We start from the raw sequence: 26,647 nt of genomic DNA on the forward strand, positions 1-26,647 counted from the left end.
TGAACGCTTTAGGAAAGTATTGACGGCTTACTTAGGCTTATCAGAATATATGGCTCTAAGGGACAGTGGGCCGAAGCTGCCGTTGAATTTTTTTAAGTATTTTTTTTTTTTTATCAGAATAATTGTGAAGTTAAACCCAGCCTTGGTCGGCCCATCTCAGCTCCCAATCAACCATCCCCGGCCGGCGTCGCTGACGGTTTATCGGTTTTCTGCACAAAATAATGAAGATCCCATAAAAAAGCGGGGAAAATACAGCCCCTGCAATGAAAGCCAAGTGTGAGGTGTAAAAATCAAATTAAATGACCTTTCACCCCAACATTTATTGATGAGTTTTAACAGCAGCAGGTGTTGTCACGGGGGATATTTGACGATGCGTAAATCAAAGCACAATTACAGTTGGTGGATGAGCGGGCAGCATGCTGAGAGGAACACTCGGAGGCCCGAGATGCCCTTTCCCCCTCTTTGTACCCCTCTCGGCTTCTTGCCTCTTAGCTATCAACGCCAGTCTGATTTAGGAGCGCGGCGATTATCCAAGCACAGTCAGAAATTTAAGCCCATGACAAGGTAGTTTTTATCAGACACTTCTTCATCTTTTCCCATCCTTAGCATTGCCAGAGTGGCATCATCTCACGCCACCTCCTCCACAACTCCCACAAGGTCATTTCTGGTTTACAAACTCCTGCTGGCTTTATAATGCCACGAGGCCTTGAACTGATATCAGATGCTTTTTTCTTCTTCTTCTTCTGCTTCTTTTTTTAAAGCACTGACCTAACACAGCACCAGAGCATTCTGCTTAATTGACCTGGGATGAAATGTAGTGTGAAATTTGTGACTGCAGGGTTTTCCACTCACCTGGGTGAATTACTCAACATTCACTTAAGGCACACGAACACACACACACACTACTTGAATACACACAGCCATATGTTGCTTATCCCCTGTTATTTAAACTGTCACACTCTATCAGTCTGAGCTGCTTTACCTCAAACATTATCACACCTGTGAATGCACAGATACTTCGCACTATAACTCACAATACTGTCACTATATGTTTCCTGCAATAACAGCGATACACAAAACTTTCTGAAATACATCAAGATGTTTAACAGAGGAAGCAAAATAGCCTTAAAGGGAAAACAATATCGGAATTATATGTTGTGTGCGTATTTTCTTTTTTTTTTTCTTTTCAATAGTGTGCCTCTTCAGTCACACATTCACAGTTCACATACAAGGTCTTGAATAATCAGGCCCCGCCTTCTCTTAAAAACCTTATAATAACGTATCATCCCAATAGAGCACTTCACTCTCAGACTACTGACTTGGGCTTAGGACAGTAAAAGGGCAGAGAGAGCCTTTAACTTCCAAGTTTCTCTTCCCTGGAACCAGCTTCCAGTTTGGATTCAGGAAACAGACACCCTCACCCCTAACCGGTCGCAGCAGATGGCTGCCCCTCCCTGAGCCTGGTTCTGCAGGAGGTCTCTTCCTGCTAAAAGGGAGTTTTTCCTTCCCGCAGTCGTCTGATTATTTGGGTTTTCTTTCTGTTGGGTGTTTGTCTTATAATATAAAGCACCTTGAGGTGACTGTTGTTGTTATTTGGCACTATATATATATAACTATGTGGTCAATAGAGATCAATTATAATAAATATTAGCGTCTAAACGCTAGTTTAACGCTATAGAGTTATTCTACTCTAAACTTTGAGGGAAGACACTGAAACAAATACCAGAGGGACTGAGGAAAACTGTTGACTGATACAAGGCTTATACCCACCTTATATAACACTCATACAGAGGCTTCAAAACAGTGATTGATTATTCCAACGCTCTCTGTTACACCAGTATGAGAATGTAATGCTAAATATACATTGGTTCACTTATCTTTACAACATCTTTTTTAATCTCTCAATTAGTATTAATGCTTTCGATCAGCCTGAAGAGCCCCGTATTGGTCAGATGTGAAAAAAACAGCACTGAAAGAAGCCATCAGTGGCTGGATGGTGAGATGGTTGTGTACAGTGGAGCGTGGGGTTGCATCCCCTGCTCTGCCATCCCTCATCCACAGTGTGTGAGTCTCTCCTGTGACCCCGGCAGTGTGAGTTTGATGAATGCAGCACATCTGCCCTCCTGAACCGCTGAGACTCTGTCTGCGAGGCCCCCTCTGCCTCAAGTAATGGCCACTGTTCTACACCACTGACACGTAATCACACAAACACTGCAGAGCATCATGGTGAAGGAACACACCGACGGGCTTATTTATTTATTTTTTGTGTAAGTGCGTACTCAGCGTTGATGCGAAGACAAGCGCGTAGACGGTTATACACGTATGTATAAACATGTCAGCGCACACGGAGAACAGCAGTTACCTTCGTCTAATATCATAACGCCGACATGACACCGTCTCCACTTTGCGAGGACGTCCTTCCAAATAACAGCGATGACGTGGTGCTCATGGGTAATATTTGGATATTTCATCGTGTAGCCATCAACATATTGCTGCATGTAATACACCGACGTAATGTCATTAATGTTAAGCTGTCAGACTCTGTACTATTGCGGGTGATGTCTTCATCGGGCCATCATTGTAGCATGGTGTTTGAAACATGTACAATAGCCTAATTTACTACTAAACAAACACGACTCGCCTCCGTCTCCACGTCTTCCTGTTTGAAAGGAAAGGGCGGGACCTGCGAGCGGTCCTCCGGGAGGGTGTTGCTGGGAAACGTCGCTGTCAGTCTCTCAGGAAGGCAGTCATGCAGGTGCCCTAGCTACCTGTTCATCTCGCAGATAATTAATGTGTACAAGGAGCCGCTAATTGCACTTTTCACTAATGATTTATGGGTTTTGTGAAAGGGGGGAAATTGGGGGAAGTGTGTGTGTACACTCTAGTGAGTGAGTACAGCTGGGTGAGGAGACATGATTGATGAAGAGTGTGTGGATGCACTGTCAGTGTGGAAAGTTATACCCCCCCACCCCTGTAGGAAAGGGCTAGTGACACACACACACACACACACTGGTCAGCTGCTGTCGATACCTGCCAGCATGGGGTATGTGGACTTCATTGAATAAGGCCAAAGATGTGAGCCTCATTCTCCGTCTTTATCACCTTGTGCTGGTTTTCTTGAGAGACTTGCTTTTTTGTACATTGTATATCATGTAAATCTTGCATTTGACGAAGAATTTGTTGCATTTTTAATATGATTTGAATATGATCGGCTACCTCGTCCACGTCTCCCCTCTGGCTTATTCAATTCAGTTCAGTTCAGTTTTATTTATATAGCACAGAATCACAACAGCCACCTCAAGGTGCTTTATCTTATAAGGAAAAGAGGTAAAGTCAAAACTCCCACAATTAGATGACCCTGTATGAGCACTTGGAAAAAGTGGGGAGGAAAAACTCCCTTTTAACAGGAAGATACCCCCATACTTTCCTTCAACAGTAGTAGGGTTCAGTCATTATCAGAAATCAAATTAAAGTCAGTCCAAAGACATGCATGATGTCTTATTATGTGTCTGTTTGTTGGATAAAACCGTCCATATTTTCATAAAAACTTTGATCTGGTCAGTTTTTGAGATAAGAATATATTTTTGTGAGCAGCTTTTTGATTAATACCCCATCAGTGAGAAAATAACTGAAATGGTATATGTCGTTGATGTTTTATTGACGCCTCTGTCTTTTTGTTTTGCTTTCCACAGCTTTTAGAGTTTGATAAAGAGCTGTCAGTGTTCAAAGAACGTCTGCATGAACAAGAGATCGGTTTCCCGCCAAGGTATGGAGCCATTACATGTATTACATAATGGTTTGTTTGATGCATTTATATTTGCAGTACAGAGATCTACCGTGTAGAGCCACACAGGTTATGTGGCTCTTTATCCAGCTCACTGACAGTTTGTGAATGTGTGGTAAACCCTGGACGCTAACCAAAAACTGAAATTAAATGCCACCATAATTGTAACTGGGTCAAAATGACCTGTTGAGAATTGACAAGAACACAGCCCTTGGTTCGTCAGCAGCAAGGGGGAGGTTATTTCGATCTAACTTTCACTTTCAGAGAAATTCTTATCTCATTATCATTCAAAGAAATCAGGACTCAAAGAACTGGTTATAAATAAACAGACGAAGTAAAAGCTTACTAGACTGTGAAACCCGCCAAAAATATCTTTTTCTAATGTGCTACAAAATCTCTTAGAGGTTTTTTCCTGGTTTGTTTGAAATTTAAAATAAAAATGATCAAAATAAAGAGATATCGATTTTATCCTTCAGTGTATCTGAAAAAATTCCAAACTTCACAAGCAAAAAAGAAAAGTGCTAAAAGAGCGAATCCTGAGGTTTAAGTTCTTACATTTCGATAAATGCAGCGATTATGCTGCTCAGATATGCGCCTTAAAGACTCGTTATTAATATGTAAAATTATAAGTAGCCAATCACGCGCTTATTGTCCAAAACGGTTTAATGAAAGCTGTTGGATGTGTGTTTGATTGGTGTCAGTTGTTAAGTCTGATTGCGTACGCTTCCAAACTGCTCCCATGTGTCTCTGCTGGTACGTCTGTGTGTGTGTGTGTGTGTGTGTGTGTGTGTGTGTGTGTGTGTGTGTGTGTGTGTGTGTGTGTGTGTGTGGGTGTGTGTGTGTGTGTGTGTGTGTGTGTGTGTGTCGCTGTACGAACACTATGGACAGCATTGATAATTCCGTCTCACTGGGACTTGGGGGAGATTGGAGCGGGTGTTCTCCTCTCCTCTTCTTCAAACAAATGCATTTGCAATTAGCCCTTTCAGAGGAGAGGGAGGGCAAACACGCGGACGGCGCGGAAATATGTTTCGGGAGCAGCGCGTTAATGGCGCTTGACCTTTGCCGTCGGTTGTGACTCAATCAGCGCAGATAATGAAACGCTGTAATCAAACAATAATTACTTGATAAACTGCTCTGGTGGCAGGCGCAGGGTGGCTGGGGATTTTAGCATGTGTGTGAGTGTGTGTGTGTGTGGGAGAGAGCGAGAGGTCTCGAGATACATGGAACCGTGTGTGTGTGTGTGTGTGTGTGTGCGCACATACATGTGTAAAAGTGAGAGCTGGAGACTGAGTGTGTGTGTCAAGGTTCTGCCAGTCCCTGTTTTTTAAATGACTCTGTGTCTTAATCAGGGACCCCATTTACATCACTTTGCATAAGTGACAGTAGGATTTATTGTCCTTTTACACTGGCTGACTTTTGCACCTATCCATATAATACTGAATCATCTCTCCACAGGGAGGAATGAATGTGCTGCTGTGAACAAATACAAATGATTTCCACATACTTGAGGTGATGATGAATCAAATATATGAAAGCCAGGAGCAGCATATGAAATTTGATTTGATCTACTCTGTGTGTGCGACAAACCACATCATTGTCAGTCATGTAATGGGTAGCAGTGGCCTAGTTAAACTTAAACAACCCCCTCCTGCAGTTTTTCTGCTTCACATCCACACACACACTCACATCTATCTATCTGTATAGATAGATACTGGTACCCCTCCCCCTGTCAGGTCTGCCTTGTGTTCCTTGAGCAATCAAGCCCCAACGATTGTTCTCCATCACATAGCCTGCTCCGGACCGGCCCCTCACCATCTGTGAGGTTATTACTCTTTTTAATGCAGGCCATCAGAACACAGCCTCACCGACACACACGCATGCACGCACACGTCTCACTTTGGTTCAGATCTATAAATCAATACTAGTCACAAACATTTAATCTGCAAGTTAATTCTGTCCGCTGTCCAGCGCCGGATAAGAAGTTGTCACAAAATGAGAGATGTGAACTAAGCATTGGCTAACAAAAGGCCGTGACGCACACTGTAAGTGGCACAATGTTGGTGACTGTGTGCACACGTGAATTCTTGCCCTCTGCGATGCTGCGGAGGCTTCGAGCAGTAAAATGCATATCTCTTTACCTTCAAGAAGTCATCCATCAAAGTTGGCCGTGACACGTCTAAGTACTCGGGCACCCGGGTGAGGAATTTGCCCGGGCCTTGCCACAGTTGGACCTGGAGCCAGTCGGCCGCTGTGCACCGACAGACTGCAGGACAACTCGCGCAGTCACACACAGGAACGCATGTATGCTTAGCAGTTTTCCTATCCAGTGATTTGAGAGAGAAAAGATGAGTCTATTAATCAGAAACCATTCATTTATTTAGACACAGTTTTTCCATCAGGCATAATATATGAGACTTGCAACCAGCCATTGAGCCATTATCTTTGCACTGGCTGCAGCATGGCCGGTAATGAAAATAATGTGAAGTTTTGCTATAGATTACAGTAGTTTTGATTTCATATTTGAAATGGCATAACTAAGGTAATATGCCCTAAAACATACTAAGGCACCAGTAACTTATTCATGTTTTTTGATTGATTTGGAGGGAAAGCTTTTAGTACTCCTCTGATCTGATTTCTTTGCTGTTCTTTTTGCACGAGATCGATGCAAAAATTGAATCGGGAGCCCAGCTTCTGGAAGAAATGCAGTGGACGGTGAGGGAGCAGAGGGAGAATGTATTCTGCCTGTAACGTGGTTACCTAGAATGGGCTTTGAGGGAGATTTTGAGTGACATCAGACCAGCGGCACAACTCTATCAGTGGACAAATCATGAGTGATTTCAGAGCAAGAAGATGGTGTGGATGCTGGTGGGTGGATAGATGTGGAAAAGCCAGGAGTAGAAACAAAACTAGCCGCTGCTCCACGTGTTTGTAAAGAAAGAGAGAGGTGCCAAAGAGGAGATATTTTCCTGTAGATGACACCTGGATGCCAGTGATGTGTAGTTAAAGCTGCTAAAACCCTACAGGATTCTCTTCATGCTTAGAAGGGAAACATAGCATTAAAATTTAGTTAATGTCTCTCATCTTGGAGGGCAATACTTATCTTGCTACAGTGAAACTGTTTAGCGCTGCAATGAAATTATTAAAACCTTTAACTGATTTTTTTTTTACGACCTGGCAGCAGGTTCATTTTACAAGCGCTCTTTAAACGAGCTTTGCGCTAGAGAGAAAATTCAAATGGTTCCTGAAAGATGAGAATTATTTCTGTAATTTTAAAGTCAAAATTACCAGTTTTACCAAATTCTGATATTTAACAGGTACATTTTAACCTGATGCAGCACTTTGTACCATATTTTTATTCTTGGACTCTCCCAGAGAGGCTTTCCATGATTCACATGTCACAGTAATCCTTGCTTTTCTTAAACTTGGTTTTAGTCCATCCTCTTCAGTAAAGTTCGGTCTCTGAGAAAACATTTTACCTTCTCTCCTTTTAAGCTTTCATCCTGGCTGTCCCTTGTGGACATATGGTTTGAACCGCACGTCAGTGCCTGAAATGAACACATTAACAATATTTGTTCTTTTTGACTTTATACAGAACCACAGAAAAGCTGTGTGAAACTGGGTCACAGTAGTGAACTGACATTGCTATTGCTAGAATAATCCTGCTACTATTGCTACGAAGAAATAGCCACATTAATAAACTGAATCAATAAAAGACTAATAACCCAAGAAATATATATAAGAGCAGACTGATCTTTTCTCACTGTCCAACTGGAAGTGTGTTTAAGTGTATAAAGACAGCAGGGTGAAGGTCTTTCAGGGAACATGATGGCTCCACTCTTGTGTGCTTATGTTTGTCAAGTCTAGACACTGACAGCAGCAGAGGAGTAGAGCGTGGCCTCGAGGTCAGGAAGTGATGTCTGTTAGGAGGCAGAAACCTGTAAACGGTTGCGTTTGTGCTGTTTGGGAAGCACTCTGGGAGCCCTCCTGGCACGTCACCATTTATTTTGTAAAGCTGCAGGGCTGAGAGGACAAGCCAAAAAAGTGACTTGCCTGCTGGGAAACTCGACAACATTCACATGGTCCTGAAAGAGGAAGGTTGGGAGGTGGTTGGAAAGCTGATGCCAGGCAGAATGGCTTTGCCCTTCAGTTGAGAGAAGATTTTAGTCAAGTGACACAAATGGCTACCTGCCAGTTCTTCAATAACTGCTAATAAGAGCATGAGTGAATTGTCAGAGCAGTGGAGAATTTCTGGAGACTTGTTTTGAGCTCATAGGAAGCGCTCACACACAGATGGCTCTTCTGCATACAGTAACCGTCCTTGTTCTGTTGACAGCTCTCTTCACTCTAAACCCCTGCTCCCTGAAAGCCTGCACGAATGATCTCACCCTCTGCATGTGAATTTAATTGTGCATTAGTCCTATAGCCCTTCTGTTTGCTTCATATATGAAGGAGTCTTGTTGTTCCCTGCTCTGTGAACAGCCATGCTATAGAGGAGCAGTCCCACGTGACCGCATGTGAAGAGCACCACACATGCAGTTTAGCGCCAGTGTTTGGTTAAAGCGTTGCCCCCGAGCCGCCGTAAGTGTGCTGCTCATGTTGCCCGAGCCCTGCCACAGGATCCGGCGTTACACGCTGATCTGCTGAACACGAACATTGTTTTACAACCAGCAGCGCATCCATCATTCTAACTACTAGAGAGCCATCGCAAACGATGAGGGGCCACTGTGGCGATAATAGCCGAAGATTGTCCGCCGTCATGTATCGCCGCCTCTTGTCTGAGATGATGCCACTGAGAAGAGGCCTTTGTTAAAAACAATCTTACACAGAGAGGATTAAATGGATGCCATCTGTGTCTTCTTGTCTTCATTTAGAGCAGCTAAAGGCACAACGTGTCATAGCCGAGCCCCGGCAGGCTGTGAGCCATGAGCTACTGATGGCATTTCGCTCTGTTTGTACTGCACTATGCCAATGTTGTGCCTGCGAGCCTCCCAGCTCTACAAACCGAAGCAAACATTCAGCTTTATTGATAGCGTTTGGCTGATCTTTTTGAATTTCTGCGTGTGTATGTGTGTGTTGTGTTTTGCCTGGCCTCCCCTGACAACGGCAAACAAACATAGCTGTAGAGGCAGCGAGTCGTTCGAAGCCCGCAGTTTGAGACTTTTTTTTAGCCAATCCCAGCTCGACAGCGGCCACACCAGCATTCTGCAAAGCTCTTTAGTGTTCGTGACCTCAGGTCGCTGATACGATGACTCTTATCTCTGACTTCCTGCCCTACCTGTATTCTCAAATTTATATTGCCCTCATCAAATACTGGGTAAGTGAATAGTGCACTGTTTGTCCTGTCACTTATTTGTCATTATGAAGAGCAATAGCTTTTTATGTGAAGAGAAGAAAATGAGACAAGGAAGTCTGGCCTGGGAACAATTACAGAGTGTCTGCTCCAGGCAAAACAGATTGTTAAAGTTGCCTACAACCTTTTAAAATGATAATTGGAGCTTGGTTTATTGTCGTAATGTTTGAAAAAGATGTAACAGTTCAGCGTTGTATTGGTATAATACAGTAATGTGTGTCATTGCTGCCTCTCCCTCTGCTGGGAGAGGCTGATAGACAATGTAGGTAGGGCCGGTGTTCACCTCTCCAGCATTTACTGTTGCAAGACAAACAAGCTGACACCAGCCACAACACATGTGAGTAATGTGCCAGCAGCAAAGTCAAACATTAAACCCCAACCCAAGCGTGGATGAATGAGCTCTCGATGACTGCTAGCGGGTCTCGATATGCGACCGTTTGCACATGCATCATCTGTAAAGTGGTCAGCAACACAGGAGAGCGTGTTAACGAGCAGGGAAAATGTGTTCTTACCTCAACTTTACACAAGTGAGAGAAGATGTCTTAGAATAGGGCCTGACCGATGAATCGGCTGATATTAGCCATTTGCCGATGGGTGACGGCATTTATAATAGCAGCTAAATGAGAATGAAAAAGTAAACCCGTTGGGAGCTGTGTGACTTTTGTGGCATTCCTAAAGATGTGTTTAGAGCCACACACAACAACAACCAGCTGCAGCAGAGTCAGGCAGATTATTTTTAAACCGCATTGTCATATTATCTTAATAATGACTCATACACATTCATACATAACAAATGGTAATGAAATCTGTTTGAGTTTGGTGTGACTGAAAAAGATATTTCAGATTTTTAAATCACCAGATATCAATATCAGTCTTTAGAGTCCTTTATCAGTCAAGCTATCAAAGACCTTTTCTTCCTCACTTTTTCAGTGACAGTGTTTACATTTGATAGTGTGCATAGTATAGTATGTGCATATCTTAGACAGGCCATTTGAGCTTTGACTATACTTACGATTAGAGAGTAGTTGTTAAAAACAGTATTAGAAAAAAGTGTACTTGCAACATCAGGTCATGTAAGTTATTTTTTTTATTTTACTGTTGTTACATTTCATGTAAACCCACTATATACCCAAAACATGGACAGTTAGTGAGCCTTATAGCTTTTGGACTTTTAGAGGTTTAAAGATAATAAATTACTCAGTTTTGTCACAATTTATTATTTTGATTCGATTTATTATTGTTTCAGTATCAAGCAAACTGTGGTCATTGCATACTGAATGTGAGCTCCACAGACTATGAAGCTTTGAATTTAGAGAATGTTTATTAGTTAACTGATCAAAGATGAAGTTGTTCTCTTCGAAGTGATGAAAAAATCTGAAAAGAGTTTCGAAATATTCACAAGTGGCCGATGTTTACATGGGCAGCCAAGCCAAGTAAGTCCTGTTTGTGTCAGCCGCTTCATCTGACTGTCAACAGCTGATTGTGCATTCAATAAAGTTTTGACCTGACTAGAGGTCCTTCATGAATTTTCTAGTTTTCCATTTTATATGTAGTCTAACAGTATTAGCACAAAGAACAGTAAAGCAGTGCCAGTGTTCATTTTGAATCTTTAGTGTGCGACTGTGTGGAATCCTTAAAGTGTACCCCCCCTTCCCAGTTGTTGTTATCAGTTTAGTTCATTAATTAGAGTAATTAGTCTTGCTGAGGCCAGTAAGGGTGGGATATGAGTTGGCGTCCTCCAGCCCACACACCCTCTCGGACCGTTTACCTTCCCCGATAACTTTGTGAGCTCACTAATCGGACACATTAATCACATCGGCTCCAGCGCGCCGTTCGACTGTTTGCTGTTGCATTAAGACTTGTTATCTCTATTGGAGCCAGTGGAGGGTGTGGTAAAACGGAAAGGGGAACAGCCCAATACCTGCTCACACCGGGCCAGAGAATGGCCCTTTAATGGCCACTGTGGAGTATTTTTAATTAGTTTTTTTCTGGCTGTCGTCAGAAATAACTGAACGATAGTTTTTGTTGTTGAAGCGCTCAGGAAGTTTGCTATCAAGAGGGAGTTCATTGTTTGAAGGAGGTAAGGGGAAAAACTTGATTTTCTCTCAATCTCTTTAACACTAAAGTGACCCCAAGCTTGCTAGTCAATAAAGCTATAACAGAGTCCCTGATAGGCTGATTGTTCACAGGCTGTTTAAGGCCGGCAGCCGTCCCTCATGAAGCTGCAGCATTCAGGCCACCCTGAAGTCGAGCAGCTCTCCAATCTCTTTGAAGACTTTGCTCTTTTTCACCCTCACTTTGCCTCTTTCTGACTGATCCGTCTTTATCCCCTCTCTTCTGCCTCCCTGTCTATCTCTGTTTCACTCATCCTATTCTTCATGCTCTCTTTTATCCCTGGATCACTTCTTTAGCCCTTTGATTAGCATACCAAAACCCCTATGCATTTCCCCTATGGTTTAAGGGCTATTAATGCTAATTGGAGGCTGGGAACTTCTTTAAGTAGCTCTCTGCAGGTCTGTTTGTACACCTGGTGGGGGAGCTCCGCGCGTGTGTGTGTGTGTGTGTGTGTGTGTGGTGTGTGCGTGTGTGTGCGTGTGTGCGTGTCAGATGAGCCCACTTCACGCCCCAAGATTAACCTCCTACACAAAGACACCCAAACACACTTTTATCATATAAACAGTCAGTCTATTGCTGGTATTCTGTTTCTGATAATTTCATCATTTTTCATCATGTCTATAGTGGATACTGTAATGTTAATGTGCACCTTCTTCATTTTATGATGGAAACACATGGCAAATTAATAACTGCAATATAACCGTCATGATAGAGAAACAAACCCCCCCAAACATGTTTCACTGACTAATCTCCAATAAAACTAATGCAATCCAATTAATGAATAACTTTCTTAACAGCGCTCATTTTTCATGTATTTTCACTGGCCTGATGTTAAGAAACAAAACTAAATATGAACAGAACAATGTAGCTATCAATAAATCAATCGAGTCAATGAACCCAGTGTTGGAAATACTATCTAAAGAATTCTATAGCATATGGCAAACAGTCAGCAATAAACTATAAAAACAGTCAAACACAATCCATTAAAAACTATACAGGGAAAATAATACAGATAGCTGAACCAGACAGTCAACAAGAGGAGGGAGTAACCTTCACATACTCGATCATTAGCATCCACCAGCTTGATCTAAAAACTCTATATTTGGGTAATTTCACTGTTTATATCAGCACAATATGTTTTCAATCTTTCTTCATCCTCATATCATGACTAATATTATGATCCAGTTTTTTATGTTTGAAGAATTTCTGTCACGTGTCATTGTTATTTAAAATGTAATGGTCTGCAACAGCACCTCATTCAGGATGGTAATAGTGGTCAGTTGGGCCACACTTTTGATGCAGACATAAATTGTGAAAATGCATATTTACTAAGTTTTGTACAGACATTGAGGTCCTGATCAGTCTCTTTTGCACACTTCTGTGTAACACCATAGTCACTGTTTTTATTTCTCCTTTATAAAGCTGCACATTTTGTTATGATATTCCTGGAGTTTCCTGGATGAATTCTATTTTTTCCCAATGGGTGGAAGGGTGTTAATGAATAACCAATAATACAACAGTGTTGCAACATGATGTCCATGATAATAGAGGTATCTCAATGCAGCAGTTATCCAGTACTTTGCACTACATTGCAATGTTTTTACAATACATTGCAATACCTGTGTAGCTTAAATTAATCAGCTATCTGATTCGCGTTCACCCGCTCTCATTTACTTTGCCCCTTCGAGTTTCTTTTTCATTAGGCCTCGGTCACATACAGAGACTTGTTGGCGACCTACTGCCAACCTCCGGTCTCTAGAGTGTATCCCCCAGCCGGTTGGCAAGGGGTTGCAGGAGGTTACTGGGTGTTGATGAGTGAGAACGGCTGCAAAGAGAGCGCTGCACCAAAAGCCTTCTTGTGATTGCTTTGATCGCTAGCAGATTTCAGTGGTTTGCATGCAAGATGCCAACACGTCTGCAAATAGTTGCTGAGTAACCACTGAGTACTAATGAAACTTTAAAAAGTCCAACACAAACTTGAAGCTTATATATTAAAAGTGAAAATTTAACTAATTAAAAAGGTGCAGCTTTTACTTTGAAGGCAGATGGTCTCCATTTCTGGTTTGTGTTGCGCTCTTGACAGCTTTACCACAGCTTGGCAAATGCAACTTTAAAATCAAGCAGCATTATTATATTTTATTTATTTACTTTTTCCATAACAATGAAACAAAAACAAAAAAAACTACTTGCAGTCCCATCCAAAATGCACGGCTTGGATCAGGTGAAGTCGAAACGAAATTATTTATATTGGAACTGGTGTAACGCTAGCAGCTCTGTCAGTGGTGGTAACAGCTGTAACTGCAGCAGCATGAACCCACGTGATGATTTGAATGAACAAACATTGAAAGAAACCACAAGCAGGTACATGTTCTGCCTCAGCACAAAGTCCAATTAAGCTATCAGAGCTTGGCAAGTGTGATGAATGGAAAGCCTGGTGTGTGTGTGTGTGTGTGTGTGTTTATTTTATCATTAGGGTATCACCATCCTCAGAGAAGGGCTATTTTCTATTATTCAGTTAGCACGTATAGCACTGAAGGAGCAAATTGGATTGGTATTACAGTATGTACGCCCGGCGCTACATCCTGATGAGCGCCGACAAACAAATTGGATTGGTGGTGTGTAAATCTGAAGCAGTTTGATGAGCCGAAGGGGCAAATTGAATTCTCAACAATGTAAATCTGTATCAGCTCAATGGCTCCCCACCCATTCGGAGCCCTGCCGCCACTTAAATCATGCGATTGTTCCCTGCTGTTCCAAGATACAATCTCTCTTAGCCATTTGCTGCAGCACCTAATCTGTTTTTGATGACCGTGTAGGGATGTAGCTATACATATGGGCAACTGAATCTCCCCCACGCTCATTCTTTCTTTTCATTTCCCCCTCTCTCTCGCTCAAACACACACACACACAAACACGAGCCCTACAGTTGGCAGAGAAAGATTGCTTTGATTGAGCCATCCATGTGTGTTGATTCAAGAGATTACTCAGATGATTGGTCATACTAATGGACCTCCTGTTTTCTTGGGGAAACATTTTGATCTCTGTCTGTGAGATAACATCTCATATTTATTACTCCTCCAAGCCCTGTTGATTCACACGAATCATATTTATTGCTTTCCTTATTGGCTTTTTTTGTGCAACACTTTTCTGTAAAATAAAATACGACACAGTTACCCTGTATAAAATGTAGTCAAATGCAAAATACGATGGCAAATCATTCATGTTCCCTGGATTTAACTAATGTTGCGACACATCATGTCTTGATGGAGAATTGTTATTGTTATTAATTTGACGCCAGTAATGCATCTTAATAGAGCACGGGAGAAACAGGAAATGAGAAAAGCTTAAAAAAGAATGAATTTATACATGTTATGCTATTTTTTTAAAAAGCAGTCTAGAGACATTTTATCTTTAAGATGTAAAAAAATATATATAAACAACATCCAAAGTGTGGTCTGACCAATCAAAATACTGCATTTCTAATGCATGATTTAACCTCGGGTTACAGATGAGAGGGACCATCCAACCTGTGAGGTTTAGAAGTATCTGTGATGAGGGGAAGCAAGCATAAGTGCACATAACAAGGCACCATTAATGCTAAACAATATATGCATGTGTTGCTTGAATGCACGGTTATCAAAAACACCTTATAAATATGCATAAATGAATGTTTGCCGTTTTTAAAGATCATTCTGCTTGTGTGTTTCTTCAGTTATCCGTACAGTGAAGACAGCAGTCAGGGGAAGCAGTACATGAATACCAGATGCCCCGCCTGGTGTGACCGAATCCTGATGTCTCCCTCTGCCAGAGACATGTTGCTAAAGGTGAGCCTCTATTTCTACTCAAACCTCACCACTCTCCCCTCAGCTAAAGAGCAAGTGTCTTTATTAATGCCTCGCTCTGCTCCTACAACTCCATCATCCTTGATCTGCATGCCCCTCCTCTCCTTTGGCACTTCACAGATGGAAGGATGAGGTGTCTGTAAATATTAATTAGCAATGATAAGCCATGGGTCCACCCAGACAGTATATATATCCAAACACTGGAGTTCCAGTGGGTCCCGTCTTCCTCATTGAGCGGCAGATCTGTCTTTTTACTCGCAGAGCTGAAGCCTGCCAGTCCCTGTTCGGCTTCAGATCCATCCCATTATTAACGCCAGCCAATCTGCCACCTCTGGAATCTCAGCCAATAAAACCCAGCTTTGTCTTTAGAGGCCTGAACCTTTTGAGCGCTGGAACACACGGGCTTTCATCTGTTAATGTGTGTGAAAGAGATACAGCAGTGTATTGTACAGTACCAGTCCACAGTGGGGGGGTTACTCAGGAAGTTTGGCTTCTTTTCTTCTTTTGTCCACAACAAATGAGAAAATTCCTTCCTGATCTTTATTCTTTACTGACTGAAGCATCACAAGGACGCCGCAGAACAATAACTCCCATCGCTGTGTTACCGTAGATTGTAAATTACAGAGACTGCAGAGGCTTAAAATATGGTAGCATGCAGTTTGTTTTTACCCACTTAAAGTGTCAGAATTATATAAGAGGGGATCCACGCGCCCAAACAGCTGGTTCGCTGTTTGCTTTTCTTCCCCTCAAGCACCGGTTAATTGTTTGTAATGCAGGGACAGAGTGGAACAGTTAGTGTGTTCGCAGATTGGCTGATGATTCACTGAGCGCACACTCTCTGGCTCCGAGCATTACAGATTGTTGAGACATGGGCCCGTAAACAGCCCGGCGTGCGGCGTCATCTATCATGGCACGGTCGGTTAACTTGCCATCATGTTATTTTCTGCTTGCCGAGCCCTAACACGCCAAAGGTTGCCCGCTGGCTGTGCGGCACGGCACCGGCTCCGGGAGCGGCGGTAATGAATGTTTAGCCGAGCGAGCGCTCCCTCTCTGCCGGAGGGCCCCGGGTAATTTGTTTATCTGTCTAAAGATTATGCAGCCCGAAAATCCACAATTTTATGCTGCCTTTGTAAATTATCAAGTGTGTGTTTGATGAATGTGTCTCAGGCTGCGGGAGGCAGCGGCACAGGAGCCGGCTGCCAGACAAATAGAGAGGAGGCAGCGCGTGGCCCGCTAGGAAAGGTAGTGAGGTGTAGGCACGCGGCGTGCTGACCCGGCTCCGCTGCAGGATTGGTCTGAAGTTAATTTGGATTTGGCTTTATGGTTCATTCTCCGGCTCTCTGTCTCTTTCTTCTAAAGTGTCAGTGCCGCTCGCCACATCACAACCGGTGGCACACACCAACCTCTGTGTGTGTGTGTGTGTGTGTAAGTGGGGGCTGGTGGCTGTTTAAAAAGTCTTTAGTTCAACCAGACAAGTGTGATTTATACTCCAGTCTGCGGATTCATGTGCGAGTGGCTCGGAGCTTCTTTGTGTGCAGGCAGTGATATTGAAACACGGTTCTCTCAGATAAGCACTTAGATTACACTGAGAGTGTATTAGGCCGTGAGGCAAATGTCCACTTTGTAAATTGCTCCTGCTTTTCATTTTTCTTCACGCAAGTTTAAAGTTAAAACTCAAAGCTCGAGGTGCGTTCAGCCACAGCTCAGTGCCGCTGCTCTCGGAGAATCGGGGTAACTATAATCAGAAGGAAGAAGTCCGGCGTCAAAAAAGGACGTCAGGCTACAATTAGGTTTTTTTCTTCGTTTTCTTTGCCCGCTGTGATTCATTTTTGTGCCTGTAAATTAGCTTAATTTTACTAATAGCTGTGCCTGAACTAAGCATAAACTATTTAACATCCCCTAATTTACTTAGTAGTTATATCGAGCATTTATTTAAAATTTATCTTCATTACGTCCCAGTCAATCTGAGAACTCATTGGGTAGCCTGCCTACTCGCCTTCTGGGGGCCACCTCTAATATTTTGGGGGTTGTGGAGGAGGCAGCATATCTTAATTAGCCAAGGCTTTCTATTCTGTCCACCCAATGCTGGTAAATTAAAAAACAAAAAAACCCAGATCCGTTTACCTCCATGCAACCAAAACCAGCTCCAAAGCGACTGATCAGATCACAGCAGAATTGCGTCCCTTTTCCAACAGACTCTGCATTATTCATATTCAAATGTGGGCTTTTTAACATCACATCACTCCCTAATATTTTCAGCATTTCTCAAGCTGAATGACTAAGTGTCTCTCTGTTAGTGAACAACAGCAGTGCTGATATTATGAGATTTTTCTGGCACCTAAACAAACACAACATTTTTAATCACGTGTCGATTATGTAAAACAGCCCCTGTAGGACCTGATAAACTTTTACAAATTTCTAATAACTCATGAAGGAGGAATCTTCCTTCATCTGTCTGCACTTCAGAAACTGAGGACTGTAGTCACGCATCTTCTAAGGGAGGTTTTTCTTTGTCCTTTTTTCCAGCACACGTGGAACTTAGATGACGGGTGTAAGCTTGGTTCTGGTTTCCTAATATGTAGGAGAGAAGCTCCTCAGTTGAAATTTACTGTTGAAACTGTTTTGTCCAGAAGTTGCCTATTTCACTTTTCCAGCTGGCTTTTATTTTGAAACCAGCTACATGATCCTCCTAATTGTGTTTAATGAAGCTGCTCCAGTTCATATCAATACCACGACACTAACATGTAGTGATTGTCCTGTGTAAGTGCGACCCCAACATTTAGATCGCACCACATTTGATTTTGTGTCTCTGCAGCCTGAAAATGAAGAGAAGTCTATAGTCTATGATAACATTGGGCCCAATGTCTGCATGGGGGACCACAAGGTAACACAACCTCACTCACTGTGTGCGATTGTTCTGTGATGTGTTGAATATGCTGCTCTGGAGAAACTGTGATCTGTGTGTCTGCAGTGTAAAACCAGTGTGTTAAAAATATTCTACTTCAATACTTTGCATTTTGAAGTTTTCTTCCTTTTTTGGGTTAATGTGACTGATTAACTTGAACTATTTAGTTGATAAAATCCTGTTTATTTATAAGTAATAACTTTCTTTTCAATTCATGCTTTAAAGAAGAGAACGATAGAGTTACAATGCTTTTGTTTCATTTTTAAAAAGGAAGAAAGAAAGAAAGTTAAGTTATAATTGTGTACTTATTTAAGTTCAGTTAAATTAATCCAGTGCGAGAGGTAAATGAAGCCTAAGTGAGCTGACTAAATAGTATAATTTACCTCTAATCTACCAAAGCATGCATCACATACTATTATTATTATCATTCTTAAAACCTTTAACTTTAGGGTTCATCACCTTAAATAAATAAAAGCATTCGGTTGAAGTTTGTTGAGTTCTTCGGGTTGTCACAGTGAAATATGTTCCAAGTGTGAAGCTGATCAGTCTGCAGAGGCTTTTTTCTGACGTCATGTCTAATACAATCTCTGTATTTGTCTTTATTTGATTACATGTGTTAGAAACCCAATCACCAATCCCTAGTTCATCTATATAACCTGTACAGTTAACAGCTTATCTTATTATTACTGAAGTCTGCAGAGTTTAAGTATAAAACTGGCATGAATTTCACTAGAACAATAAAACAAACTCTAATAATGATCCTGAATTTTCTCCTACTGTTAGCTTTATTAAGCTATTACTGTATTTGTCAGGAAAAATCTGTAGAAAGTAGGAAAGATGTGGAAAAGATTTTTCCCATAAGGTCAGCTATAGGGCTGAAGTCTGTGTAGTGTCAGACAGAAGGTCTTCCACTGAAAGAAAGGCGCCTTAAGCCAGGTCTTTCATCACTACGCGGTGTGACACGGACACTGTTGTGTGTGTGCGAGGTGACCTGAGCACAGCGGCAGACACTCCACCGTCCCTTACCTCCAAACCACACAACGCCGCTAAAGTCACAGCTGCCTATGTTTAAAAAATGTCCAGTGTAGTTAGCACACAGGCCCCAAAATGCTCCAGGACTGGTATGTGAGTTTAACCTGCATGTCAGAGGTGCTCACAGGGGTGGGTTGGTCGTTTCGTGGGGTGGAGGAGGAGGGTGGGGTGTGTGTGTGTGTGTGGTGTGCTTCTTCCAGAGAAGTATGGAGTTTTCTTACCGTGGTTTGTCTCTGTCCCCCCCTCACCAGCCTGTCTTCCTGTCCTTCCGAATAACAGCGGGGGCAGGTAAACCTAATGCAAATAAGCACAAGTGTTGTGTGGTGCAGTGATGTCGTGGTAAATATCATTCTTTTTCTTTATCACAATTCTTCCCATTGTTGCTATTGTTCACTTTGATTTGCTTGACTGTTTTTGTCATGACTTTGCACAAGTGGCAGGCGTGCCTGCTTGAGGAGTTTTATTGTGAAATAAAACAGCGTCAGTGCAGAAATCACAGTCACGCGAGATTGCTTAAAATGCTTCTCTTTTTTAAGAAAATCTCGTGCTGCAGCTCATGTTTGACCTTTTTAAGAATCATCAGATATGTTTGATTAAAAAATCACTTTGTGTGTTGGAGGAGTAAAACTTTTTCCCACCCCGTCCCTCTCCCCTTCTTTTATTCCTCCGCAGGGAAGTGTTGCCAAAGGGGGGAGAACATATTCCGTGAAGCGCCTCTGTGAGAACACCCGAGAAACAAACAGGACACCGCACACACAGCACACACACACACGCACAAAAACACACCCACACACACACTTTGCACAAGCATACACTGAAGAACCTAGACAGACTTTGTTTCAGCAGTGCTGACCAGTTGCAGTAATCCAGACGCCTCATCCATACGAAAACCCCGACCCGATTTCTTCCCACGAAACACTCGCCGAGATCTGGACGAGCCACCCGAGGGCCCGGCTTCCAGACGAGATACACATCGCTGACCTCATCGTTGCCATGCAACCCTCCCCCATTCCCCAGAGAAAAGGACAACCAGACGGACGGACGGACAACTCTCTTCCATGCCACAGCCTCATTGCCAAAACTCTAATTGAACACAGTCCTACTACATCCTTTTAGACACCGTACTTGGCATTTTTAGGTATGCCTCTATGTATAGAAGCTACTTTCCATACAGTATGTAAGGTGTTTTAAAAAACAAAAAAGAAAAGTGCAATGCAAAAAAAAGTCGTGTATCTATATTGTTAGGTTTATTTGTACATCGGACAGTATAACATAGACTCGTTGATGGTTTTAGTGCCGTTCTCTTCTCTGACCAAACTTTGCGGTCCCTTTGTTGGAATAGATAGAACTTCTAAGTTTATTTCAACAGTTTCTATATAAATACATATATATATTGTTTTTTTTTTCTCTTTTGTTTCATTTTGGTTTTTTGAGTTGTTCTTGTTGTTGTGTGCGCAACACACAGCCATGCCTGACACATCAGTTGAGTCTTGTTTTATATACTGTACTTTTTAAAGAGATAATTTATAATTCTTACCAAAATGTTTATGCTGGAGTGCGTGCGCAGACACAGCGCGGCCGTGTCGGTGTTCCCACAGCCACGCTGACCTTTGAATAAGTCCGTACAACAAGAGAGGAGTGATTTATTGCCTATCCAAGAATGTTTTAAGCAGTGCCATAGACCATGCAGGTATATGTATATATATATATATATATATATATATATATATATATACATATACATATATATTTAAAAAGATAATGTTTCATATATAGCACTCTCACATTATGTCATTCTTATTCTTACTCTAACTTATTTCTATAATATTATGGTTCTGAATGTGATATTTTAGGTAGGTTTGGGTGTCCTTAAAATGTAAACTGTCTTTTTTTGTTTTTTGTCTATTTTTGTTACTGCATTATGGTGCCAAGTATCCTAAACGGGAATGAAGTGTGTCAGAAATACTTAAGATAAATGAGAGAAACTCTAAAAGCAGGGGAGGGGCGTGGGGCAGAGCAGGGAGTCTTGCTGTTTGTAATTGTTCAGTATGTAGCCTTCAGCAGCCTCCTTTGCAAATAATTGGAGCATTAGAGGTGATGGGAGACTTCTTTTTTTTTTTTTATCATCGATTTCATGTACTACACTACAGGTTTCAGACTCAGTGAAGCCAACAGATTGATCCTCCCTTATTATTATTATTTTTTTCTCCATCTAAATCAAACACCAAGTGGAACTGTTTTTGTGCCTGCTGCAGAATTTATGTCATCTTTTGTGATTTGGTCCATAAGGCAGAATGTTTATAAAAGTTTAAAAAAAAAACTAAACAAAAAAAGTAAATGAAACCTTGCTTGTTTTTGTTCCAGCTGCTCATTGTGAGTATACTGTAGGATTATAAGCTGCAGTTATTATTTTTTCCCTTCACTCCATCCTATAAAAGCAGATAGAGATTTTATTCCAGCCCCCTTTCAGGACGGCCTGGCCTCTACTGTAGGTGATGCAGTTCTCAAAAGCAATAAAACCCATTAGAGCTCAATGCCTATTCTGTCCTCATTCTTTCTCGTTTTTACTTCCTGGTAGACAACTTATTGTTTAATAACACAGAGAGAGCTCCACATTAACTATTCGAATACGGGCCTCCACCTCGTGTGCAGTGTTATTGATTTGGTCTCACTTTTTGCGCACTAGTGCCCAACAATAAATTTTGTACGCAACTTTCAGATAAAGAAAAAAAAATAGCGTCAAGTGAAATACGCAATGCAATTTGACCCACGTGTATGAGTCCTCGCTGCCTTTAACTGAGGCCTAAAACGAATTTAAATGTCCACGTTAAACAATTCCGAGTATAAAAATGAGAAAAATGTTACATTTTATTATTATTTAACAAATATATAGAAATATATTGAAATACATAATTAAGCTTGAAACGTTTGGGATCTTTTTAATATCAGCCTGTTCCCGCGGCCTCAGTTTAAAGAAGGATAACTTCTCCTTAAATCCGTCTTTTATGATGGCAGCTGTTCACTTCATGCACGGATTATCAAAAAGTCCAAGGTGGGATTTGAGTTTAATGAGCGCTCATTTGTGATTGGCTGAACTCTCCCATTGATTTGCCTACATAGAACTAACTCGGGTGTAGTTCCGCATTTCAGACAGAGGGGGAGCACTTCAAGTCTCAAGTATTAAATACAAGAACTCTGAACAGCAAACAGTATAAAACCGCAATTAAGCCTTTTCTGAGATAAAGTAATAATAATAAAGGCTAAGGATCACTTTCTCTCCAAGAGGAACGTAAAGATTGAACAAAGAGTTAATTAATCTCCATTTATAAGATGGAAAATAAAACCTCCAGCATTGAAAGAGGTGATTTATTGTTGGTCATTTATATATGTTAAAAACCGGTGTTTTACCTTTTTGTAATAATCATAATAATTATTATAATAACGCTTCATAACTTATGGAGGGAATTGTTTTTTAAGTAAATAAATGATGATCCCACATAAATTGCACTTTTTGAAAAATATATTAAATATTTTAAGACTCGTTTTTCCTTACGCGCCACTCTTGTATGAAATATATAAACTTAATAACAACATCAGTTAACCCGCTTTCGGTGTCATTGCTGCCAATAAGGAAATTCACTTATCGATAGTCATGAATTTCTCTTTAATTTATATTAAGCCCATACATTAAATCCAAAAGAAAACAAAAAAGAAAAAGAAAAAAAAAAGCTTGTTAAATAATTTATTCATAATACAAAGGGGGTTTACTTTTTTCTTTTTCTTCCTATAACCTTCCGGAAGCGATAATACTCTTTAGATCCAACTTAAAACGATGCTCCGGTTCTCTGCTCGGCTGCGTGATGAGGTAAAACAGAAACTCTGTCAAACTAAATAAAAGTGATGTTAAAAAACAAGCTGTGTGGTTTTTCTTGGTTTGTTTGTTTACAGTCATTATTTACAGCATTTAGCATTTTATACAATAGTGTTCCTGTAATGAAATGTAGAGTTCAATAAAACGTGACTTTACTCAGCAGGAAGAAAATAAAAATAAAAAGCGGTATCGGAGGGAGGGATGAGCCCAATGCTGCCACGTTTCCGCTGCTCAAATCATAACTTACTCAGTAAAAAATATATATACAATCTCACATACATATTCATCTGCAGGCTACAGCACAAAAATCAGTCACTCGTCTCAAACCTGCCCCCTTCAAACAGTTTAGTCTGTTGCCTTTTAGGACAGTGGATACCCTGGTTAAACTGAGCTTTAGAAGCGTCACAAGCCCCGTTTGCACCTGCCATTTAAAACATGCGCCCGGGATCTGGATCAGTGTGGGCTACTAAAAAAAACAAAAACAAACAAACAAAAAATCTGTTAATACGTGTAAAATAAAAAACAAAAATTTAAAAAAGTGTGCAATCTCTTCAGATGAACGTATGAATACCGAACTGTATTAAAACATTTAGAGGTCACATAAGGAGCTGAAACCGTGACGTAACGTGACAAGCTGTAAAAATAATGCAACAAGTGCAATGACTTAAAGTATAAACGTTTTGAGCTCAGCACTGATCCAAAGTAGGGTTGTTTTTTGTTTTTTTTAAAGAATATTTTCTTTACATTTACACCTGTTAAAACTCTGCCTGTATGCGTAAAAATTCATTTGCGTCTCCAGGACAGTTTCCGTTCCCAGCATCAGTGTCCTTTCAGCTCGCATAAACATGTCCTCATCAGTCTTTCTCAAGTCCAGGAGGAAACACAGTTATAGCTCCGCATACAGCAGCGTCTGGGTGAGTTTGGATGCAGCCATGTGCGTCTCCGCTTGGCCACCTTTTCGGTTTTTCCCGTGCTTCTGGACGCAGGCTTGGGAGTTTTACGCATTTTTCTATCTCTGCTTGAGGGTGTGTGTGGGGAGTGGGGGAAAAAAGGTGATCCCTTAAGAGGCATGTTGGAAATGTCAGGTGGAGATGGGCTCGGAAAGAGTGCGACAAGTCTTCGTGGGGACCCCTTTTCTGGGTCCCTCCCAGGCTGTGGGGATCACAAGGTGTCCGAGCTGTTACTGCAGGGGCTGATCAGCGCCAGGTTGGTAGCCTTGTGCTTTTTCAAGAGTCTCGTGATTTTTTCGTCGTCTGAATTTGGGTCCAGGGGTTTGTTGTACTCGTCGTCCTCCTCGTTGTCAGAGCTCTCCTTCATTTTCTCCGTCTCGGAGTCGTGCTTCTTCTTAGCCGAGGCCATTTCCGCTGCGTGCCTCTTCCGCCATTTGGTTCTTCTGTTCTGAAACCAAACCTGATGAGAAGAGAGGGAAGAAAAAAAAAAAAAGAGACACAGATGCTCAACAGGTCCAGCACCAGTAACAGAAGCAGGAAATCAGGAGGTCCAAACAGTTATTTATACACAAGAGAAACAAACAAGCAATAAAAAAACATTAATAATAAATAATAACAACAATAATAAAAGACGAAGAAGCTGCTTCTACAATTATTTTTTTTAATTACTTTTTAATCCATTAATTTATTTGTGTCCAATCAAAAATAATAAACAAAACAAAAACAGTAACTGATTAAAATGTAGATAAAAATAAGCTTCTTCTGCTTTTCATAATAATAAAAATAATGTTACTGTAGCACAGTCAGTTTCACAAGTTTGGGGATAAAACATTTATTCTCCTCCTCCTCAATAATAATAATAATAATAATAATAATAATAATAATAATAATAATTAATTATTATTATTATTATTATTATATTATTATTTTTTTGAATGAAGCTGCAGCATGTGGAAATAACCTTATACGTAGCCGAATCTTCCCCAATTAAAGAAATCAAAGCGCAGATCACGTAATTTATTTATTTGTTTTATTCCCCACATGCTTCTCAGCCCTGAGCAGGCACGGTTTAGTGGTCTTTACCTTGACTTGACTCTCGGTCATTCCTAAAGAGTAGGCCAGCCGGGCTCTCTCCGGGCCGGCCAGGTATTTTGTCTGCTCGAAAGTTTTTTCCAGTGCAAAAATTTGCTGTCCTGAAAACGTCGGCCTGGAGTGTTTCTTCTTTCCGTCCTTGTCCACCATTATGTTAGCCTGAGCTGAGGAGAGATGCAAAATGTGTGGTTATATTAAGATATATTAAATTTGTAGTTGGATACTAAAACAAACAAACATTAGGTCAGTAAATGCGATGCTCCTGGATGTGTCAGACCCAACTATTCGTGATTACAGTTTTAATGCCACTGTGATGTTCATTCAGCGCCCTGTGTGGAAGTCTCGGTGTCTTTTCTGGTACTCTGACGAGGATGTATAACAACACTGACACTGTGACACAGCATTCATAACGTGCAAACCTGTGTTACATTTGTTGTCGTGATTGTGTGAAACGCAGTGCAGGTGTACTTCTTGTAAGTTGGGGTTGTTTTCTCCCAAACGGGCCTCTTATTAACCAAAATAACCTCTAAATTCCAAAGAAAACATCACAGGGGAATGGCGGCTTCTCCCAAATTTAAACTATTCATTATATGTATAAAAAGGCAGCCCAGAGGCACGCTCAGGCGGGACTTACTAGGACAAGGAACCCGGGGGTCCCTCCACGGAGAGCCTTGCATCACCCCGGGCCAGAAGATGGGTGCCCGCCCCGGTAGCTCGGCCAGGGGCTTCGGATACCGCGACACCGCCGGGCTGAAGTACATCCCCGCCGCTGCTGCGGCCGCGGTAGTTGCCAGGCCGTTTATCCGCGGAAATCCGGACAACAGCTGCCCGGCGGTGGTAATTGGTCTCCCCAGGATGTCGCTTATTCCGTGCGGGGTCCCCCCGGCGAACTGAGAGTTGAGGTTGGACAGCGGAGGCGCCTTGAAGCCCGCCGGGCTCTGCTGCAGCGCGTACGGGAACAGGGACGTCTTCATCTCGGTCATGTTGTGCAACGCCGCCAGCGGGGTGCTGCCCAGTACGAAAGCACTCTGCCGGTTAGCCTCCATCTGCCCGACCGCTAACATCTGTGAACATGAACCGCCAAACTCGCTGGGACAGAAACTGGAAGGAAACTAGCGGGAGTAGTAAAGGCGAGTAAATGCAGGCGCACAGCGGACTGCTGGGATTCAGGAGCCAGGCCACTTCTGCCGCCTTTTCCAAAGTATCCTGGGCCCGGAGGAAGACTCTTGAAATGTTAGAAAAAACTTGAACGAAAGCGAAGTTCTCTCTCGGGAGTGAAGAGCTCGGCAAAAACTCCAAAACGCCTCTCCGCGTGTTTGTTTTGCTCGGAGTCTGTCAGCTGGGAGGAGGCTGCATGCGTTCGCCTCAGGAATCCTCGCGGAAATCGGACGATCTGATGATGTTTTTGGTGGTTTTGATGAGAACCATTAAAAGGCTCGGCTCGCCTTTTCATAAATTCACTCGCTCTATGCTGGGAGTGAAGCGGGAGTCGCTGATAACAGCGCAGCCACCTGCACGAGCGTTATTCCCATTGGACAAGGCTGAGTGAGACGGCGCCCTGATTGGAGGAGACATAAACCCCGCTGCTGGACGGATGCTGCCTTGACGTGCTGTCGGAAATAAGACTGTTCCCCCCACTCCAGTAAAGATGCATATCAACGGTGCCTATTAGGACTGAGTGGATTTGTTTTTGATAGATGGAGATG

At 42.0% G+C, this 26,647-nt stretch overlaps 2 protein-coding genes across 4 annotated transcripts in view; one reads left to right on the forward strand and one right to left on the reverse strand.

Annotated features, from left to right (window-relative positions):
• inpp5a (inositol polyphosphate-5-phosphatase A) overlaps positions 1–19,875 on the forward strand; it is a 146,299-nt gene extending 126,424 nt beyond the window's left edge. For 2 of the 3 annotated variants that reach the window (XM_085181881.1, XM_085181882.1), the window contains 5 exons: positions 3,693–3,766; positions 14,962–15,073; positions 17,907–17,975; positions 19,280–19,316; positions 19,701–19,875. In XM_085181881.1, coding sequence (XP_085038007.1) covers positions 3,693–3,766; positions 14,962–15,073; positions 17,907–17,975; positions 19,280–19,316; positions 19,701–19,750 — 342 coding nt within the window. In that variant the 3' untranslated portion in view covers positions 19,751–19,875. Of the gene's footprint in view, positions 1–3,692; positions 3,767–14,961; positions 15,074–17,906; positions 17,976–19,279; positions 19,368–19,700 lie in introns of all 3 variants that reach the window. The other variant, XM_085181884.1, reaches the window with a different exon arrangement.
• Positions 19,876–21,097: 1,222 nt separating this feature from the next.
• Positions 21,098–26,446, reverse strand: nkx6-2 (NK6 homeobox 2). Its single transcript, XM_085181885.1, has 3 exons — positions 25,576–26,446; positions 24,933–25,105; positions 21,098–24,309 (listed from the first exon to the last, which is right to left on the reverse strand). The coding sequence occupies exons 1-3, from the start codon at positions 26,003–26,005 to the stop codon at positions 24,061–24,063; spliced, it is 852 nt and encodes a 283-aa protein (XP_085038011.1). The 5' UTR covers positions 26,006–26,446; the 3' UTR covers positions 21,098–24,060.
• Between the last annotated feature and the right edge of the window lie 201 nt (positions 26,447–26,647).

The sequence above is a fragment of the Neolamprologus multifasciatus genome, chromosome 13, assembly GCF_963576455.1.
Source record: "Neolamprologus multifasciatus chromosome 13, fNeoMul1.2, whole genome shotgun sequence".
In the NCBI taxonomy this organism is placed as follows: Eukaryota; Metazoa; Chordata; class Actinopteri; order Cichliformes; family Cichlidae; genus Neolamprologus; species Neolamprologus multifasciatus.

Bases quoted from the DNA above. Each gene is read 5' to 3' on its own strand.
- nkx6-2 (XM_085181885.1), bottom strand. From the start codon at position 26,005: ATGTTAGCGGTCGGGCAGATGGAGGCTAACCGGCAGAGTGCTTTCGTA. The intron at 25,106-25,575 runs GTAAGTCCCGCC...ATCTCTCCTCAG, and splicing joins CCCCCGGGTTCCTTGTCCTA to CTCAGGCTAACATAATGGTG. The intron at 24,310-24,932 runs GTAAAGACCACT...TCTTCTCATCAG, and splicing joins TGACCGAGAGTCAAGTCAAG to GTTTGGTTTCAGAACAGAAG.